Source organism: Alligator sinensis, unplaced genomic scaffold, assembly GCF_000455745.1.
Source record: "Alligator sinensis unplaced genomic scaffold, ASM45574v1 scaffold250_1, whole genome shotgun sequence".
In the NCBI taxonomy this organism is placed as follows: domain Eukaryota; kingdom Metazoa; phylum Chordata; order Crocodylia; family Alligatoridae; genus Alligator; species Alligator sinensis.
Genome location: NW_005841888.1, coordinates 3,869,033 through 3,888,671, shown reverse-complemented (window position 1 = coordinate 3,888,671; position 19,639 = coordinate 3,869,033). Strand labels below are relative to the sequence as shown.

The following is a 19,639-nucleotide window of genomic DNA, read 5'->3' as shown; positions in this document are numbered from 1 at the left end:
AAAAAGGAGCAAAAATTCCTCTTTGTGGGATTTCAAGAGAAAGGAACTACGCCGCAGAACCAACATGTGGTTCATTTGTCATGAGATTGATTGGAAGTGCTTGTTCAGCATTCCATTGTAAATGAATTGAGGAGAATTCACAGAATTAATTCAGGAAGACTAGACCCCCTCACATTGGTCTTTGTTTTGCTATCAACTTTAAGAAATCGCACTCATTTCTAGATGAGTTAGCCTACATGGGACTGATTCATTTGTGCATTTGAAAAACATTCACCTGGAAGGGAATAAGGTACAGAATCCATTTTATAGCCAGATTTAAGCTTCTGATACCACAGCTCAGAAGTCTGAACCAATGGGGTGCTAAATGTTCTTAATTTAGCACCCCACTGAGTTCTGCATCTCGTAAGAAGTGGACTCCTCTTATGAGATGCCAGAACTTGGTGGCTGTGTCCAGATGCACAGGCCTGTGTGCTTACAGTGGCAAAAATAGCAGCAGTACAAATTTGTGCTGCTACTTTTTGCCATAGCACACAACCCTGCACACGTGCTTTGGTGAGGGACAAATTGTTCCACTTCAGGCGAACTGGCCTTGGCCAGCTCCTCTTGGCTCCGGGTGTGCTGGAGGAGCTGAGGCACAACTGCAGAAGTGGAGATGCTCGGGCCAGCAGCCCGAGCATCTCCCTGGAGGACTGGGCCTCTGTGTCTTCTGGTGCACACTCCTATTGTGTGTGCTGCACTGCTTTTATTCCCAGCCCTTTTTTTTTTGCTACTGGGATTTCCTAGTAGCAGATTTTGGCCCCATGCTGCATATTTTAACATTCCCTGCATGTGGTTTGTGGCACTGCAAAGAGGTTTGTAGTGCCACAGACCTCATGTATCTGCATATCTGGACAACCAGGAGCTATAGATGGAAGGTGGGTGTACAAGGAAACAGTTTGGTCAGCATAGTGAGTGCTGGTTTTAGAAAACCAGCAGACTAAATAATTTCTTTTGTAGGCACCATGGCAAAGGAGAGTTTTAAAGAGGGGTTGGAAGGAGAACAATGAGTGGTCTGTACCATAATTTGCTTTCAGTGCTTTTCTTTTATTACAGGCTTGAAGTTCCTGAATCTCATCTATTTGCATTAATTTCAGTGAGAGCTGAATATTCAATGTCTTTTGGGTGGCACTTGGAACTATGGAGGCTTTTTCTAAAGGGATTATTGTATTAGCTTCAGATACAAAAGCAGAAAGAGGTCTGTTCTTCTCCCCTTCTTCTGCACACTCCCCACCCCCCAACACCTAGAACATAAATTCTGACTGAAATCAGGTTGGTGGTATTGTCACTCCGTGTGCTGAGAGGAACATATCTCCTGTCCCTTGGGTACCATACAGTCTATTAGATCATGTTTACAGTCAATGTGCTGCTGGTTAATCAGCATGTAAGGGAAGAATCCTTTGCAATTTACTAGCACCAGCTCTGGAGAAGTGATTATGGAGAATCCTTAGCAATCTGTTTGGGTATGTCTGTATATTGCCCTACGGCAATGTTGTTACTGCGCTGTGCTTTAGTACTTCCAAAAGAAAGTACTAAATCTGAAGATTAATGTAAAGATTTTTATTATCTTGTCACTTTTATGTGAAATATAAGTTAAAATGCATTGAGTTACTTGGCTTGGAAAAGACAGCAGGAACTTCCTGGTGTGGCAGGACAGCAGTGAGGCTAGGCCCCAGATGCTTGGAAGTGTGGTACCAAGATGGTTACTTTACTGTAAATAGTCCTTTATATAAGTTTCTCAAGCCTCATTAGGACTCTGCAGGCTGCATTAAGCAGCTCACTTGCTCCTTTAGGCACCAGCTATGGCTAACAAGGATTAACACAAGCCTCCTTCCATTATACTTCGTGGGCTAGAGACAAGTGACAGTCATCTTGACAGTCATTGCATGACAGTGTTTGAATTTTCTGTTGCAGTGAAGAAAAATCACCGTCTCCATTTAAACCATAAACCCTAATTTTGAAGGGCTAGTTTTAGTGGGAAGATGCATGTGGTATGCTAGTAAATACAGCGCATAAGAAAACTCAAACAACTATTGGTTCTTTCCTACAGCGAATACATAAGCATTAGAGTAAAAAGAGCATGTAAATGAGGATCTAAAGATATGACTGCTGGTTATTTTGACAGGGTTGACACTTCCTAACTTGTTTATCTGAGCTCTTAAGTTCCCTGATATTTGCATACTTCACATAGCACTGCTTCTCTTATCCGTTGGTTCTTTCTTAGATGTCCTTTCATGTATGTGGCAAGCATAGTATCTTATCTACATAGATTTGGGGCCTTATTGATATAAAGCTCACAATATTGATAAGACTGCATAGAACAAAGAATAGAGTGAAAGACAAGGTGAAGAAGAAAGTGGGAAGGCCAGTCATGCAAAGCCTTGTCATTTCATAAGCACATGCCATAATGTGTTTTTGTGGAAAGCCTTATAGAGGTAGATTCTGAAGATTTCCTAAAATTGCCAAAGGATCACTAGTGTCTCACTGATCCTACCAGGATGTCCAGGAGAAAAAATTATTGTGCTTTAATGCTCTTTGATAGATGCATATCAGGTTTGCCTACTAGCTTCTCCAGGGTTGATGCTTCTTATCCTTCCTCGGCTACTTGTTCTATATTGGCTGCTACTGTTCTGATGGTTCAGTAACCTAACCTAAATTTTTCCTGCTACAGCTAAAGGCCATTGCTGTTTGTTCTGTCCTCAAGGATAAATTAGACTAACTGGTCCTTGTCCTTTCTGATGCCCCTTTCTATGAATTCTTAAATGGTTATGTTTCCATTAAGTCTCCTTATCTTTAGACTAATTATTCTCAAATCTTTTAACTTTTCCTCACAGGTCTGATTTTCCTAAACTTTTGTTCTTTCACTTTTGAACTCCTCCTAATTTGTTTGCCTTTTAAAGAATATTGTGGTTTTTATTTTAACTATATGCAAGAAAGGATATAAGAAACCACTTTGCTCCTAACTGACAAATATGCAGTTTTAGAAGTACAGTTTAATTTTCATTAATCCACTTTACAACATTTAAATTAAATTTACCTCTGAACTGCCCTTTGTAAGCACTGTAGGCTAACATGTGAGGTAAGGGTATGTATAGAGATTAAACAGATGTTTCTGACCCTGCAGTGTCTAGTGGAAACACAGATGAAGACTGTTCTTTATTTAAATATTGCCATTATTATTCCAATAGATATGGATCACCTGATTCATCTGAAATGTTGTTTCAGTATGGTTTTCTGTGGGTTGTATGTCATGCCTGGAGGAGAGAGCTCAAAAGTGTCCATGAAATACCAGGTCAAAAGCCCTAAGGACTTGAAGATTGTATCAAGCAGGTTGAGGGATAACTAGGAAGTAGAGCAAGTTTGTTTTAAGAACATAGAACTGGAAGGAACCTATGACTGGAAGATCTTAGAAGAAAAAGACCCTGCCCTACACAACAGAGGAAAGTACAACCCACTGTGGTCCTTGCCAGTGTGACCTAGAAATTTGGCGATTTGGTATAACCCTGAGTAGAAGAGCAAGATCCTCAAAGCAGGAACACCTGGGATTTTCTAAATACTGGCAGGAGCATCATTACATTCCAGTCAAAATCCCCCAGCTGTAGCTGTGGCTGATGTTCCAGTATCTTGATGAGAGCCCTAATCCTAGAAGCCAGTAGCAGTCACGAGGGGGGCAACTTTCTTCCTGGCCCCAACTGGCAACTAGCAAAAACCCTGCTGCGTGGGATTCCCAGATGCCTTCCACACCAGAAGAGCTACCTTATTACAATACTTCAGGACCACAAATGTGATTCCACAGTACGTCCTTGGATTGGTAAGCCAGAACACCCTGCCCTATCATACCATAACTTCCACAAACTTGCCTAGTTTAATTCTATAGCAGTTCAGATTCCTTGCCCCTACCACTTTGCTTAGAAGAGCATTCCCAAACTTCTCTCCTAGCTGTGATTAGTTTTGGGCAGGGACCACTGAGAAGTTGTCCTCTGCAAGGGACTGTTTGGAACAATTGCCTGATCCAAGAGGGAGATAATGTTGTATCCTCCTGTAACTTGCCAGGCTGAGAGCTGGAAGCACCACAGTTTGAGGACATTAATAACTGTGTTTGAACCATTTGATCTGTAAATTACAAAATTAGCTAACATGTTGATTAATTGGTCTTCTGATGATTACATTCCTTGTTAAGCTTAACAACAGGGCTCCAGGTTTTCCGTTTCCCACGGGAAAACAGAGAAAAACACAGATTTCCCCCTTTACCCGAGGAAAACGTGGATTTTTCATTTTAATGAAAAAAACCATGGATTCTGAACTTTTGCAAAGAGCTCTCTGCAGGCTGTCATAGTTTCAGCCTGCAAGGAGCTGGGGGGAGTGATATGAGGAGGGCTGTCAGGCAGAGGACACCATGTGCATGTATAGCACATGGCTGCCAGGCAGCTTGGAGAACAGCTCCCACAGGTAAGTCAGGCAGGGGGGTGACAGTGATTGAGACTCCCCCATAGGGCAGGAGGGCAGGGCTGGGGCTGGGGCCACTGCCCAGCCAGGGTTGCACGGGGCTTGGGGCTGGAATGTGTGGCTGCAGGGCCCTGGCAGGGAGTGGGATGGGGCCGCAGGTGGCTCCTCTGGGTTGCAGGGGGCTGGGAACAGCTCCCTGCTGCTGCGTGCATGGGTGGGGAGAGGCAGGGGGGGGCCGGGCCCCCCCCCCCCCCCCCCCCCCCTGATCTGTGCATAGGCAGGTGCGGGCTATCTGCTTCAAGCTTAGGCTCCCTGCCCTGCTGCCTTCCTCCAGGGCCTCTGCAGCCCAGCGGGTGTGACCTGGCACTGCAGGACAGAGTGGGGCTGCGCAGGGAAGTTCTTTGTCATTGTGAGGTCTGCACTGCCCTGGTGAGGTGCCCCTGCCCACCCTGCAGCAGCAGGGGCAGTGGTGCCGAGTTGTGTCCCTTGCTGCTACCGTGCGGGCAGGGCATGCCTCACCAGGGCAGCACAGAGCTTGAAATAGCAACAGGCTTCCCCTCATGGCCTCGCTCAGCCCTGCAGTGCCAGGTTGCATCCACAGAAGGGCAGAGAGCCTGAGCCTGCAGCAGGCAGCCCACATCTGCCCCCGCCCCATGCACAGATCTGGGGCATGGGTCCCCCCTGCTCCCCCCAGGAGTGTGCGCAGCTGTGGGGAGCTGGCCCAACCCCCCAACCTGAGCCGGCAGCAGGCGGGGTGGTGCTCCACTTCATTGCAGCAGCTGCTGCCTCCTGCAGGCGGCAGCCAGGGCTTTGGCGCTGCTGCGGAGGGCAGGGGGCTGCAGACCTGGGTCCCTGGCCCCGTAGCTCTGGCAGCTGGGGGCCCCGTCCGGCAGGGCTGTGGGGCAGGGAGCTGTGGATGGGGAGCAAGGGGCACCAGCAGCACTGGGGAGCTGTGGGGGGAAGTAAGGGGCACTAGAATGGCTGTGCGGGGGGGAGAAGTGGGGGCACAAGCAGAGTCAGGGGCTGTGGCTTGGGAGTGAGGGCCCTGGGCCTGCGTTCTGTGAGGTAAGGGGGCAGGGGGAACTCTGATTTTCCATGATAAAAAAATGAAATACCAAAATGTATAGGTATTTAGAATTAATTTTATTATAGTGATTGAGGTCCTAGTAGGCTTCCAAATTACTTTCAAGTTGTAAATATATCAAGAAAACATTGTGTTCAACTGATACGTGTATTTGTAGGCCTGTCATTTTAATCACAGATTTTGGGTTTTTTATTGGAGAATTTACTTTTTTTTATCAGAGAATTTGCTATTTTTTTATCGGGGAAAAACAGGTTCCCTGCTTATCAAACTGCAAGAAAAGCACTGAAATTTCTGGCAGCTTTCCAGATTGTTACAGTAAGGACAGATCTCCTAGGAGAAAGGTTGGGTGTGATTTGGACTTGAAGGGCCATTCATTATTTCAACTTTACCCTTTACCCCTATAGCCCTGATTTCCAGTTAGTTTGAGCCTGTTTTACAAGGTGGTTCAGTTTAGAGATTGTATGAAATGCCTATGCATTATCTCACTAACAAGTACATTTTTAGTTTGTTAAAAGTGGTATAGATAGGTTAATTAATTTTAGGCCTCAGTTCTTTAAAAACTTGCATGCTGAGTTCCTTTGGATATAAGACTTTTCAAAACCAGGTATTTTTTCTGAAGTTGGCCTGCATTGTAAATTTGAGTTTAAAGCAACAAAAAAAAAAAAAGAAACAAGAAAAATCTAAAAATGTTATATGCTATAGAGTCTGTATCATTGTCAGTGTACAGTGAAATCCCTGTTATCTGGGATTTTACTAACTGGGACGCTCTACCAACCAGAGTTTCTGGCCAGCCAGTTGGACACGGTGGGGAGGGAACTTGCACACAGCCACTGCCGCTGCCACTGCCACCTGCCATGCGGTGCTGCCGCTGCTCTGGGTGTGGCTGCAGCATTTTTACATTACCAGCACCCCCCCATTCCCCACTCACGCTAGATATCAGGGTTTTTACCGTACCTTTATTTGATGTTTTATGTTTTTCTTAAATTGTCAGGAAGTTTGGGTCTGACTTAAATCCAAGTGCATCTTGTATTTGAAAGAACATGGAATGTGCTTAGCGTTAAGGATTCAAGCAGTTTTATTGAAGCTAATGAGTCTTACTGTGTTTGTAAAGTGAAATGTGTGTTTTCAGGATTGGGGCTTTAGTGCTAAAATACTTATTTACTGTAAAGTACTTATCGTATACTCTTTTTAAGGGTTTGACATTATTTTGCCCATGCAGGCCACCTTTTGTTTCACAGCCTCTACTGCAGGCTGCAAGTTTCCATTCCCCAGAGCAGTCAGTTAGCTTGTCTGTGCTCTCACTGCAGATTCCCAGCCCTTCTACAGCAAAGGTAAGCGCAGATGTGGCAGAGCTCCACAATGGAGGACATAGCCCAGCTCTGTGCCACCTATTTCTCCCATGCCAGATTGGACCTTTGTGGGCCAGATCCAGCATGTGGACCATAGGTTGTCAACCTCTGCTATTATAATATTATATGGTATATACTATACCAGGGCCATCAACCTGGTGGCCTCTGAGGAGCAGAGAGCAGATTTAGACTGGACATTAGGAAGAACTTCTTCACAGTTTGAGTGGCCAAAGTCTGGAATGGGCTCCCAAGGGAGGTGGTGCTCTCCCCTACCCTGGGGGTCTTCAAGAGGAGGTTAGATAGGCATCTAGCTGGGGTCATCTAAACCCAGCCCTCTTTCCTGCCTATGCAGGGGGTTGGACTCGATGATCTATTGAGGTCCCTTCCGACCCTAACATCTATGAATTACCCTGCACCCCCTGGACTCTTGGTCTTGGCACTGCTGTCCACTTTGCTCCAATTGCCACCAAAGTCTTTGGGCTGCCCTTCTATCTTCCAACCTCTGTTTCCTGCTGTCACTCTTGGTTGCTGTGTCCTGCCCGTATTCCAGTGAAGAAAAATCAGCTTCTCTTTTTTAAATATGCACCCAATTTTGGAGGTTCATGTAGGATGTGAGAAAATAAAGTAATATAAAGCCTAACTTAGTGCATCTGTTATTCTAAATCTGAAATACCTTGGAATTTCTTGATGTATGAACTCCTTCTCCCTGGTGAAATCTCTTCTCCTCAGAATAAAAAATTGAACTGTTTTTTTTCATTTGAAGGGTTAGGGTTTTTGATAACTCTCAATGTCATTAACAGAAGCTCTTCAAATGGTGCTATGTATGCTTGTTCTTTCCACCTGAGCACTCATCTCTGATTTAGCCATTATCTTTTGAGAAATACTTAAGAGGCTGGCATCCCTTGTTGGGAATTTGCATATCTGTTATAGCCTGGTTAAGTGAAACCTGTTTCTTCATTGAAATTTCAATTTAGAGATTAATTCAAGTTCTCTGGGTTTTATTCTGCTATCCCCTTTTGTTATATAATCCCAGTTCGGGTTTGGCTAGTGCCACTGATCTACATGCTAAAACTAGAGGGGTTTAACAGTGGTAAGCATGTAGGCTGTAGAAATGTCTTTTGTCACTCAAGTATGTGCTCATTCCACAAAACCACTTAATGGTATGGAGCCTGCAAGGGTGGCCACTGACCTGCCATAGCTTTTGACATACAGTACCTAAGAAAATGCCTTAAGTCACCTCTACCTATATGCATTTTGGAAGTGCAAGAAGTTAGATTACTAAATAAGAGGTTGGTACATTTAAAAGAGTGGAAGTGATTAAGATGAGAAGTAGCTAAAAAGACTTAACCCTCTCATAGTATAAAAGGTTTTCTAATGTAATTTTGATGACTGTAAAATTTTACATACCTGTTAGAATTTAATCTACAGCAACAGTTAGAGCTGTAAGTTTCAACCTTTGATTCTACAATATAATCTGTTATCAAAAAAGAATGCATGCTTATATTTTTATTTTAACAAACACCGTCACCCTCAGGAATGTGTATGAAGCTTCCATCAACATTTTGTGCAGTGACAACTTATGCTGGGCATTGAACAATAGTGTCAATTTTATTTGATGATACTGGCTCAGACCATGTCATCAAATGATCCTTTGTTTTTCTTGGTTCTATTTTTGTAAGTTTCTAAATCTCCGTTTCCCATAAATTGCCGGGGAGGGTGCTCTGCACTTTGCAGGGCTAGGCTCTCGTCCCCCCTATGCAGTGTTAAGATTAAAATGTGGATATATGCATGGTTTTATAGAATCATCAATATTGTTATTCAAAAGAAACTATATGGACACAAGTTCCCAGCAAAACTGAATCCAATTAGTAACTATTGCTTTATTGCTTTATGATCAGTGTACTGTATTTTACAAGTTAAAAACAGTGGTAGCTAGCTTCTCAGCGTAATGCTAGTTGTTTTCTTTTAGCTGTAAACCTGGAAACAAAATGATTACACAGACTAAAGAGGAGGAGGAAAGCTCAAATAAAAAGGCACTTACATTTATTGTGTTTTGCAGGGTAGTTTTCAAGAACAATGCATGTCTCTTGAGACTTTGTTTCTTATCCATTTTATAGGGCTCTGGCCTCTTAACAGCACTGCTTTAATTACTTGTTCTTGGGATTGGGAGTTGGTATCAGCACTTGCCATGAAAACAAGCATGTTAAAAAGAGGTCAGGTTTCACAAGACAACAGCAGACTTGTAAAAAGTGATTTTACTGGCACAAATAAAGTCAGAATTAAGAAACTAAAGATTTGCTTTAAGTAACAAGAAGTTGAAGGAGTGGATATGGAGCTGTGAAGAACAGTTTATAAATTGTGATCTGATTGGAGGACAAAGACAAGCATTTTCTAAAACCAACCTTGTAACATTTATAAAGTAGGCAGTGTGCTGAGAATACTGTCTTGGATTTTTTTTTTGGTGCAGCAATTGTTTCTAGTGTCTATGGGTACCTATACACATGATGGACCTCTGCTCCAATATGTGCTAATTAGCATGTGTTGGAGCAGACTCGATTAATGGAGTCTGCTGCAGCTCTGGAGTGTGCTAATTAGCATGCTCCAGCAGCCTCCATGTCATATGTGTTCAGCATTCCCACGTTTTAAAACGGCTGCACTTTAACTGAAGCTTGTCAGAGCTTTAGTTAAAGCATCCCTGTTGCCATTTTAAAGTGCGGGATGCTGAACACATGTGATACAATGAGTGCTTTTATAAGAGCGGATCTCAGAACCACTCTAATTAAAGCACCCCTCTCCTTCACCTCAGAGCACGTGTATAGACAACCAATGGGATCTCATTCACTGGGAAATCACTTTGTTTTAAAAGACACAGGGTGAAAATGCTAAGGAGAAAGAATCTCTGCTTCAGTTACTGGCAAGCCGTATAACTGGGAGTCAAACTTTTTGGCAGGCATGCCACAAATTACTCATACGTTTCCTCCAGTCCAGCTGGATTCCCCAGCGCTGAGAGGGGCTGCAAACTCAGTTGGGCTGGAGGAGGTGCTTCCCCCAGCCCGGCTGAGTTCCCAGTGCTGCAAGCTGCTGGGAACTGAGCCCAGCGGCAGGAGGTGCTCCCACTCAGTTCCCAGTGGCTCACAGTCCTGGGGAGCTGAGCCCGGTGGCGGGAGGTGCCGGCTCTGCCCGCCTTCCACCACTGAGCTGAGATCCATGGGGCTGGCAGAGCTGATCAGAGCTCAGCCCAGCGGTGGGAGGCAGGCAGAGCCAGCGCTGTGCTCCAGTTGTCTCCACCAGCCCCACAGAGCGCAGCCTGGTGGCAGGAGGCAGGGAAAGCCATGGCTGCACTCCCCGCCAGGCTGAGCAACATGGGTCTGCAGCCCTGGCTCTCCCCTGTCTCCCACCACCTGGCTGACTGCTTCAAAATTTGAAATGTTTCAAAACGTTTCGAGTGGTCTCATTTTGTTTCATTTTGAGGCTGTTCCGAAGTCCTTCGTCTCGTTTCAATTTTGCTGTTTCGAGCTCAAAACGAGTCAAAACAGCGTCAAAACGAACCGGCCAGTGAAATTTCACACAGCCCTGTTGGATATCCTTGCCTTAGATGAATTAAATGCAAGTATTTGCTGCATAGCTGTACTAGCTGTTGATGCAGTTTTAGTAGTTTTTACATGTTACTTTTCTTTTTTTCAGTTTCTCCTGCCAAGTTTTTATTCTAGTTTTCATCCAGTAGTTGTAATGTATGAGTTGCCAGGGAATATAATAAACTGCAGTCGCTGGAATTTTAAAAAAATCACTAAAGTATTTATTTAAAAATTAGGATTGGAAGGCTGCAGTTTTTTTCCTTGACAAAACCTAAATGTTGAGTATAAAGTGCCTGAGAGTGTTCTACTACATGGTGTCAAAAATGTCAGGAAATTATGGGCATGATTCTGCAGTTCCTGTGCAGACCAAAGTTCTTTTGAGTTTTACCCTTTAAAGCAGGCACGTTAAATTCATTTAACTCCCTGGTTTGGATTCCTCCTGGACTGGATCTGGTGGGTTGAGCAGAGGTAGTGTTAACTCCCATGGGGAACTAAAGGATCGTATCCTGTCAAGTCAAGCCTTTGGAGTAGAGAGGGTTGTCAGATATACAGCCTGCAGGCCAGTTCTGGCCTGTGGAGCCATACGATCCAGCCGGTGGGCACCCAGCTCCCCCAGCCCCGCATGCTGTATGTGTCATGGGGGCTGGAGCCGGTGCCAGGGATGCTGCCATTGGCACAGGGGGTCGGTCCATATCTGACCCTGTGACCCTTATCTGGCCTGTGGGGCCTGATGAGTTGCACACCCTTGGTATCAAAGGAGAGAGAAAAGAGTGAGTGTTTTTGTCTTATCAGCTCCATGGGGGAATCAAAGCAAAGCAGATCTAGAAGATGCTAATGTAAGTACACTAACCTGTATGTCATAGGTAGAGGTATAACTGACGGGTCCTCAGTCTTTTATGAAGCTGAGCTTCCATATTCAGAGAAACAAGATGCCTAATTATTGTGGGGGAGGGGGTTTTATATTTGGTTTTCTGGAAATAAAAAAAAGGCTTTAGCGAGAGGGGTTAAACAGTTCTTGTAAGTTTGATTGTCCCACCTTTCATTGTTGCCAGGGTTAATCAGGAGTACCATGACTAGGATGATGGTTTGGAAATCATCATCTTTTTAGAAAATGCAGGTCTTCATTTTCACTTGCTTTTTGACTAAAGAAAAATAAGCCAATTCTTTTGTTATAAAGAACTTAAAAAGACTGCAACAGGTCAGAACGTTTGAACGCTATGAATTCTTGTTTGAAATCTCTGGGTTTATAATGTGAATCATGTTTGCATACATACTAGTACTAACATTGTGTAGCACCCCATGGCACCCTTGAAAGAATAAGGCACCCCAAGCTATTGGGGCACCCTGGTTGAGAATCACCGTGCTAAGTTATAACTCTTTATGGTGAAAGTATATAGCCCATGTAGTATGGAGGCATTTATACCAGGATAGCTTACTCCTACATGGAAAGTGGAATAACTGTACTGGTTAAGGCACCTTTTATATTGATAATGTTGTGTTCATACTTATACTGGAAGAAAAAAACTGAAACTGTAAAAAACTACCCTGCCTCACCTCCTATCCCAACACACACTAACCAAAATAATGGTACTGGTACCAAAGCTGGGTGTAAGCCAGACCTTATTTTCCAGAGCAATGGCTTGCCATTTATGAGAGTCTTAATTATGAAATCACATTATTCTGCACTAGGAAACATACAGGAATTCTGAAAATCTGAGAAGAGTACTCTTTATAAGAGAAAGACATGTGTCTGTACTCCACTAAGGAATCAATAACTTATGGCAGGTCTTTTAATACACAACATTCAGTTCTAACGAAATAGGTCAGTGACTTTGGATAGTCTATGACAATATTTTATGTGATTTACACAAAGGGGGAAAATCTTGTGTTTTTTAATTAAATTAAAAAAAAAATGAACTAAATAGCATGGCTCGCCCAGATGGGTATTCTTGTTCTATTATATGTTATTATTTTATTTTTGCCACAAATATCAGTAAATACATTAATAGTTTAGAAGCTCTGCTTTTTCTTTTCTTCCAAGCTTTCATTTCCTGACCAAGAGAATCAAACTGTTGATCGGTTTTGTAGGTGTTTGTTAATTGGAAGTTGTTCATTTATCTTTTACTTTATGCAGTTCATTTTTGTTTCACTCCCTTCAGCTGTTAAAGTGTGAAACTATATTGGGAAGCTGTCATGGGTAAAAGTAACAATAGGAATCACACCACATACATTTTAACCCAGATGGCTGAGATGAAGGTTCACAGTTCTTTACAGTACTTACCTTTTTGTTTTGTTTTTCCATTAAAGTATTAACTGGTACAACGCTACAAGTGTTTTTCCAGACCTGAGTGAGGAAGGTAAATACTGTTGTTAAACAGCAAAACTTAGCTGGGAGGAACTAAATGTAGCTTTGCAAAGCTCCCTCTGTGATGAATGGGCTTTACTTTTATCAAGGTTCACAGGATTAGGTGACACATCTAACTTTTTAGTTAAATGCAAACCTGTTTTGTATAGTGATATCCTTAAATCTGTTTGAAGATTTAACACTGACTTATTTTAATTTGGCTTTTTCCATTTTTAACATAATTGAGTTGAAGCCAATGAACCTGTCTTAAATCATACTAAGCTTGACCACAACAGTCATGTCAGTCATGCACTGGTTTAACTGAATTATTCTAAACACATGATTAATTCAACCTATGCAATTTTGCTATCATTGAGGCCTTTGTATCAAAGTTTGCATCTTTAAATGTCAGGAAACAGACTGTTCTGGGTAATTTTTGTGCAAGTTGATCTATAACTATGTCCTTCGGAACATGTTTGTCCTTGCTGACTTCTAGGGCTATTCATTTATTTTAACTTGTTTTCATTCAGCCTTTTAAATTTTATTAAATTTTTTTTTTATTATTATTATTATTTTTTAGCTATTACTGCATTTGAAGTCCAACCGCTTTCAATTGAAGTCCAAGAAGGAGGTGTTGCCCGATTGTCCTGTAAAATAACAGCAAACCCTCCTGCCATCATCACATGGGAAGTAAATAGAACAACTTTACCGTTAGCCATGGACAGGTATGTAGGCTTTCACACTTTGGCATGATATCTTCTCTGTAAACAGTAGGAAGGAACATGCTGCAAGCGAATCTAGACAGGTTACAGGGATGGGCCGATGAGAACAGGATGGGGTTCAACACTGACAAGTGCAGGGTAGTGCACCTGGGGAGGAAGAACCAGCAGCACACCTACAGGCTGGGGAACTCCCTTCTCGCCAGTGTCGAGACAGAAAAGGATCTTGGAGTCATCATTGATGCCACAATGAACATGGGCTGACAAAGTGGGGACGTGGTCAGGAAGGCCAACCATACCTTGTCGTGCATCCACAGACGCATCTCAAGCAGGTCCAAGGAGGTGATCCTCCCCCTCTATGCGGCACTGGTCAGGCCGCAGCTGGAGTACTGCGTCCGGTTCTGGGCACAGCACTTCAGGAGGGATGTGGCCAATATGTAGAGGGTCCAAAGGAGGGCCACCCGCATGATCAGGGGTCAGCAGGGCAGGCCTTACGAGGAGAGGCTACGGGACCTGAACCTGTTCAGCCTCCAAAAGAGAAGGCTGAGAGGGGATTTAGTGGCAGTCTACAAACTAGTCAAGGGGGACCAGCAGGCATTGGGAGAGTCCCTGTTCCACTGAGCACTGTCGGGGGTTACAAGAAACAATGAACACAAGCTAGTGGAGGGTAGTTTCAGGCTAGACATCAGGAGGCACTACTTCACTGTCAGGGCAGCTAGGACCTGGAACCAACTTCCAAAAGGAGTGGTGCTGGCTCCTACCCTACTGGTCTTTAAAAGGAGGCTGGACAAACATCTGGCCAGGGTCATTTGACCCCAGTACTCTTTCCTGCCACGGCAGGGGGTCGGACTAGATGATCTCCTCAGGTCCCTTCCGACCCTACCAACTATGAAACTATAAAACATTTTGAATCTGTGGCAATCTGAGAATTGCAGAATAGGAGGGAATCCTAACACTTAAAGTGTTATTTTAAAAAGCATTAACTAAACCAGTAACATTTGAGGTATAGTTTAGAATCATTAAATAACCCATTTTATAGTTATAAATAAATCTTGCTGATGCTTGTTTATTTGAGTAACTTCAGGTATGAAGGAAGTCTTGCCGAGCTCAGAAGGACTACTTTTATACATAAAATTACTCAAATATGTGATTTCCGAATTGAGGCTTTATTTAAGTCCTTTTCTCCTTCAAAATATCAATAAGGGTGCAGAAAGTCTTTTATGTTTTTAATAATTTTTACTGATACACTTAAGAAACAGTTTACCAGAATGTGTTTTTTGGGTTTTTTTTTCTAATTTAGTCTAGTTATCAGAATATCTTTAAATATGGGATTCTTAATATGTCTGTGAGGCTATGGAGTTCTAAAATGAGTCCTTGCAACTACAGAATCAGTTTAAATGTTGCAGGGTTGAGGTGTGCCTGCTGATACCATACTTAAGTACAATATAGTGGGGAAACCGCTATGTGGATGGGGGCATAGTAGGAATTGGACATTACAAAGGGCAGAAGTGAATAGAGTAGTTCAGAGACCACATACTTTTGTTGTATTGTCCAGAGCAGTGAATTCTGTACGGTATACAGAGATCTACAGAAGTCCTCCTGAGCCATTCCAGGAGTGGTTTACAAAGGTTCCTAGACACCAGTTAGGAAGAGATTGTGTAGTGAGGTCTGTTCCTTGGAGAATTGCTCTCTTGTGAATCACTCTGTTGAATGAAGTGCGATAGTTGCTGACCTTAGGTTGCCATTAAAGCAGCCTGGGGAAGTTTGGTTTGGAATGCTTAGTAAGAAGGAACTCCAGCACAGAGAGCATTTCCTTTGACCCCGAGTGCCTCTGGCCTCACATCCACCCCCCCTGCTAGATTTTCCCCAGAAAACATTACTTACGGCATCTCTCATTTAAGGCTGTCCCTTGCAAATACTTTCTCCCTTGCTGCATAACTTCTCTTGAGTGTACTCATTCTTCCTAGCTTGCAAGAGAGGGAAGAAAGAGAAGCATAAAAGTTTAAATGATTGACACTGTTATAGGAAATACATGTGGTGTATTTCTCTAGGTAGCAGTTATTCAAGTGAAGTCACCATCAAAAAGCAGTCGACTTTTTAAATATATTGGGTGCTAAGACTCACCAAACTGAATACAGAAGGGTGAATGAGGGATTAGGGTGTTGTATTTGCGGGCGCCGAACCATTAGTTGCAGGTAAATTCATTCTTATTCCTTCATCCAGGGGGAGGGGCAGGGAGAGATTTCCCTCAGATTACTGAAGGTAAGAAGTGTGGAGATGAGTCATGTGTATAACATGTTTTTTGGAGGCTCCCCTGCTTGCTGTTCTCAAGCTGGTATGGCAATTGCTGTTTGCTAATCAAGTGGAGAAACAAGAATGTATATAAATACAAACATGCCGTTTCTTTTTGTTTCCATGACAGAATAACTGCTTTACCAACAGGAGTTCTTCAGATCTATGGTGTTGAACAGAGAGATGCCGGAAATTATCGATGTGTTGCTACAACTATAGCCAATAGACGTAAAAGTGCTGAGGCAGTACTAACTGTTATTCCAGGTACCCAGAATATATAAATCTCCACCCCCACCCCGCCAATATTATGGTCTTTTTCACAACAGTCTACAAAGAGATACATATGTACCTTCAGTAGAGAGCTCTTACTGTCTTTGGACTTATTTTGAAAAAGACCCATCAACCTCGGCAGCAACAGCTCTATTTCCTTCTTTTCCTGAGTGTGTACAATTACTAATGACACAATTAAAGAAAATGTCTGTATTTGTAATTTTAACTTTAAGGGTGAGCTTCAAGCAGCCTTGCTCTTAGCATGTAGTTATTGTGTTTTATGTCATGATTGATTGGCTTTTTATTTAATCCTTTGCTTTTAAAAGCCTTGGACTTGAAGCTGTTCCACAAGCCAGCCATTATAGCTGGTCCCCAGAACATTACAGCATCTCTTCATCAAACTGTCATCTTGGAGTGTGTTGCCACAGGGAATCCAAAGCCAATCATCTCTTGGAGCCGGTTAGGTAAGTCTTAAAATTACAGCCTGCAACCTTTAGCCTGTTGAAAGGAAGTGAAACTGGAAAGAAAGGATTTCAGTAATTAGGTTATTGTTTGGAGGCTTTGTGTACTCTTAGGCTGATAAGAGGAAGAAGTTGATTTGGGTTCGAAAGTGTAAAGTATGTTTTGGATCATCTTTCCCTTATGCTATAGAGAAGGTGTAAGGCATTTTTTTGGCCCGTTGGATTGCTTTCAGCTGTTGATTCTGCACAGTCACCTAGTACAGTACTGGGGAGAAGGAGCACAGGACTGTGATCTTTGGGGACTCTGTGACTGGGAGGTAGAATCAACTGTGAGATAAGACTGGTTTGAATGGTTACATACTGTAAAACAAATAAATACATAATTGTGGCCTTGGCCCTATGTTCACAGCTGATTTAGGCCACACTTAGCCATAATCTGTTCCTGAACAGAGGAATGGGAAGAAGAGGTGGAATTTGACTGTAACAAATGTTTATTTTCTACAAAAAGAATTCTTTTTGTAGAAAAGTGTAGCTTCTTCCCTCTACACACACCTACGTAACGTGAAATAAATGTAAAATGCAGAACTGTCTGTCAAAGATCTGATTTACCAGTCATCAAATATTATTTGTGTATTGTACGTCTAAGGGGAAGAGAAATAAATAGTGAAGTCTTTCTGAGCTTGGGAGCATATAGAAACACAACTAAGAAAAAAGGAAATGTGATAGTTAATTTAGCAGGATTTCTACACAGCATTTGCTTAGAAATCCTTTCATTCTCAACATAATCTACTAGTAAATGAATACTCTCTGTCTGTGAAATTGAAGTGGGCATTACCAGCAATTAATTCAATCTTAACTTAAGGCGGGAAGTACAAAGTGTACCCTGTAGGTTGCCTGGGATACTGGCAGTAATTCAGCTAACAGGAAAAACTTCAAACATAAACTAGACATGCTATCCAAGTGATCAAAGACCTGTCTGGAGGGCCCTCGCAAAGCACAGCTGAGGCAAACTAAATAAAAATGGAAGCCTGTGAATTCCCTTTCGGTCTTTTGATTACTAGGCATTACCCCAAGCCTTTGGCCCATCTAGTCTATAAATTAGATTAAAAATACACCATGGAGCAATCTTGTAACCATACTTTTTCCTCTCTGAAACAGACCATAAGTCTATCGATGTCTTCAATACCCGGGTCCTTGGAAATGGGAACCTCATGATATCTGATGTGAAGGTGCAGCATGCTGGAGTGTATGTTTGTCGAGCCACTATTCCAGGCACACGTAACTTCACGGTTGCAATGGCAACTCTCACTGTGTTAGGTGAGCTTGTTTTGAATTTCAGTTTGACAAAACCTGCTACTGTGTGAAAATTTGTTCTGTAGCTGACAGTTCAGGTTCATTCTGCCATTGATTTTGTTGATGTAGCTGATGGGTTGCAGTGTGGTCTCACAGGTGAACAGAACATTGAGTTTGGGCCATTTTTTGTGAGACTACTTTAAATGAGTTACTTTCAGATATGTATGATTAAAGAGTTATTTCCTACAGTTTATTTGCTCTTGGAGAGAAATAGATTAATTTGCTATGGAATGAGTCTTTTTCTAGCAAGGTCAAAAATATAACAAGTGACTGCTTCAAGAGCAACACTTTATACAGTGGACTTTTAAATAATTAATTTATAAACACATGAATGGAAATGAAAATGGTTAATTTTTACATATGTTTTTTAAAAGCAGGATATCTGTGCATATGAAACACGTACTTACATGATGTTGTATGTTCTTCCTGTGGCCTTAGAGGGGTTTGTGCATTGGAAATTTTCTTGGCTTTAACTCTGTCAACGTTAGTTTTGTTGTAGATTTAATTTTTATCTTATTATTTATCTGCAGCGCCCCCTTCTTTTGTGGAATGGCCTGAAAGTTTAACAAGGCCCAGAGCTGGGACAGCCCGTTTTGCCTGTCAGGCAGAAGGAATTCCTGCACCCAAAATATCATGGCTGAAAAATGGGAGAAGGATACACTCTAATGGTAGAATTAAAATGTACAACAGGTGAGATTACTACTGCTGTTAAATCATAGCAGTTGTGAAATGTACAGTAGTTATTAAAGGATTACATATGGGAGAGAACAGCATGCTCAGGTAAAAGAATAATTTTTTTCTTGTGATTCATTAAAGTATTCAGACCATTCAGATAGCCATTGACCCTAGCTTTTGAGATTATTACGCAAATAAAATACATACAAATTGATTACATCACAATCAGAGCTAGAACTTTTTCCAGTTTATGATCTCTGCTATTTCAGTAAATTAACTGGAGTAATTTAGTTGACTTCATTGGATTTTCAGTGGTTTAAAAAAGATAGTCTCGTCTGCTGTTTGAGCTATTTTATATCATTATATTCTCCAAATGAGCACCTCTTATTAAAATCCAATGAAGATGAAAAAACCCTACTGGTGGGGGGGAAAAATAAGTGCAGCATTATGAAAGAGTAACTCTAGCAATGGTTTTTATAACGGAAGTTTGTAAATATGCTTTTACTTTTTAAAAATGTGTTTGACTTTAGGACTAAGCATAGGGCCTGGAAGAAGGTTTGTGAAGACCTTCTAAAGCTTCTAACTTTGACAATCAATTTCTAACTGAAAAGAATGAATAGTAAATTCTATCTAAGGCATTAAGAGTATGAATTAATAGAGAAGGGGTAAAAGAGTGAGAATTTTCATTATACTAAGCTAAATTAATATAAGACACTTCCCCCCCCCCTTTTTTTTCTCTCTCTCTCTCTAGTAAATTGGTGATCAATCAGATAATTCCTGAAGATGATGCTATTTATCAGTGTATGGCTGAAAATAGCCAGGGCTCTATCCTGTCCAGGGCCAGACTGACTGTAGTTATGTCAGAAGACAGACCCAGTGCTCCCTATAATGTCCATGCTGAAACTATGTCCAGTTCAGCAATCCTGCTTGCTTGGGAGCGACCCCTCTATAATTCAGATAAAGTGATTGCATACTCTGTGCACTACATGAAAGCAGAAGGTAAGCAGTGTTGTTTTAAAGTGCATGTGCATAATA

General features: G+C 42.2%; 1 protein-coding gene across 1 annotated transcript in view; it reads left to right on the top strand.

The window, feature by feature from the left end:
• The window catches only part of PRTG (protogenin), a 160,851-nt gene that overhangs the window by 82,443 nt on the left and 58,769 nt on the right, over positions 1 to 19,639 (top strand). Inside the window, exons 4-9 of the mRNA XM_006017983.3 lie at positions 13,415 to 13,559; positions 15,976 to 16,109; positions 16,442 to 16,579; positions 17,735 to 17,893; positions 18,460 to 18,619; positions 19,356 to 19,603. Of these exons, the coding sequence (XP_006018045.1) occupies positions 13,415 to 13,559; positions 15,976 to 16,109; positions 16,442 to 16,579; positions 17,735 to 17,893; positions 18,460 to 18,619; positions 19,356 to 19,603 (984 nt within the window). The remainder of the gene's footprint in view (positions 1 to 13,414; positions 13,560 to 15,975; positions 16,110 to 16,441; positions 16,580 to 17,734; positions 17,894 to 18,459; positions 18,620 to 19,355; positions 19,604 to 19,639) is intronic.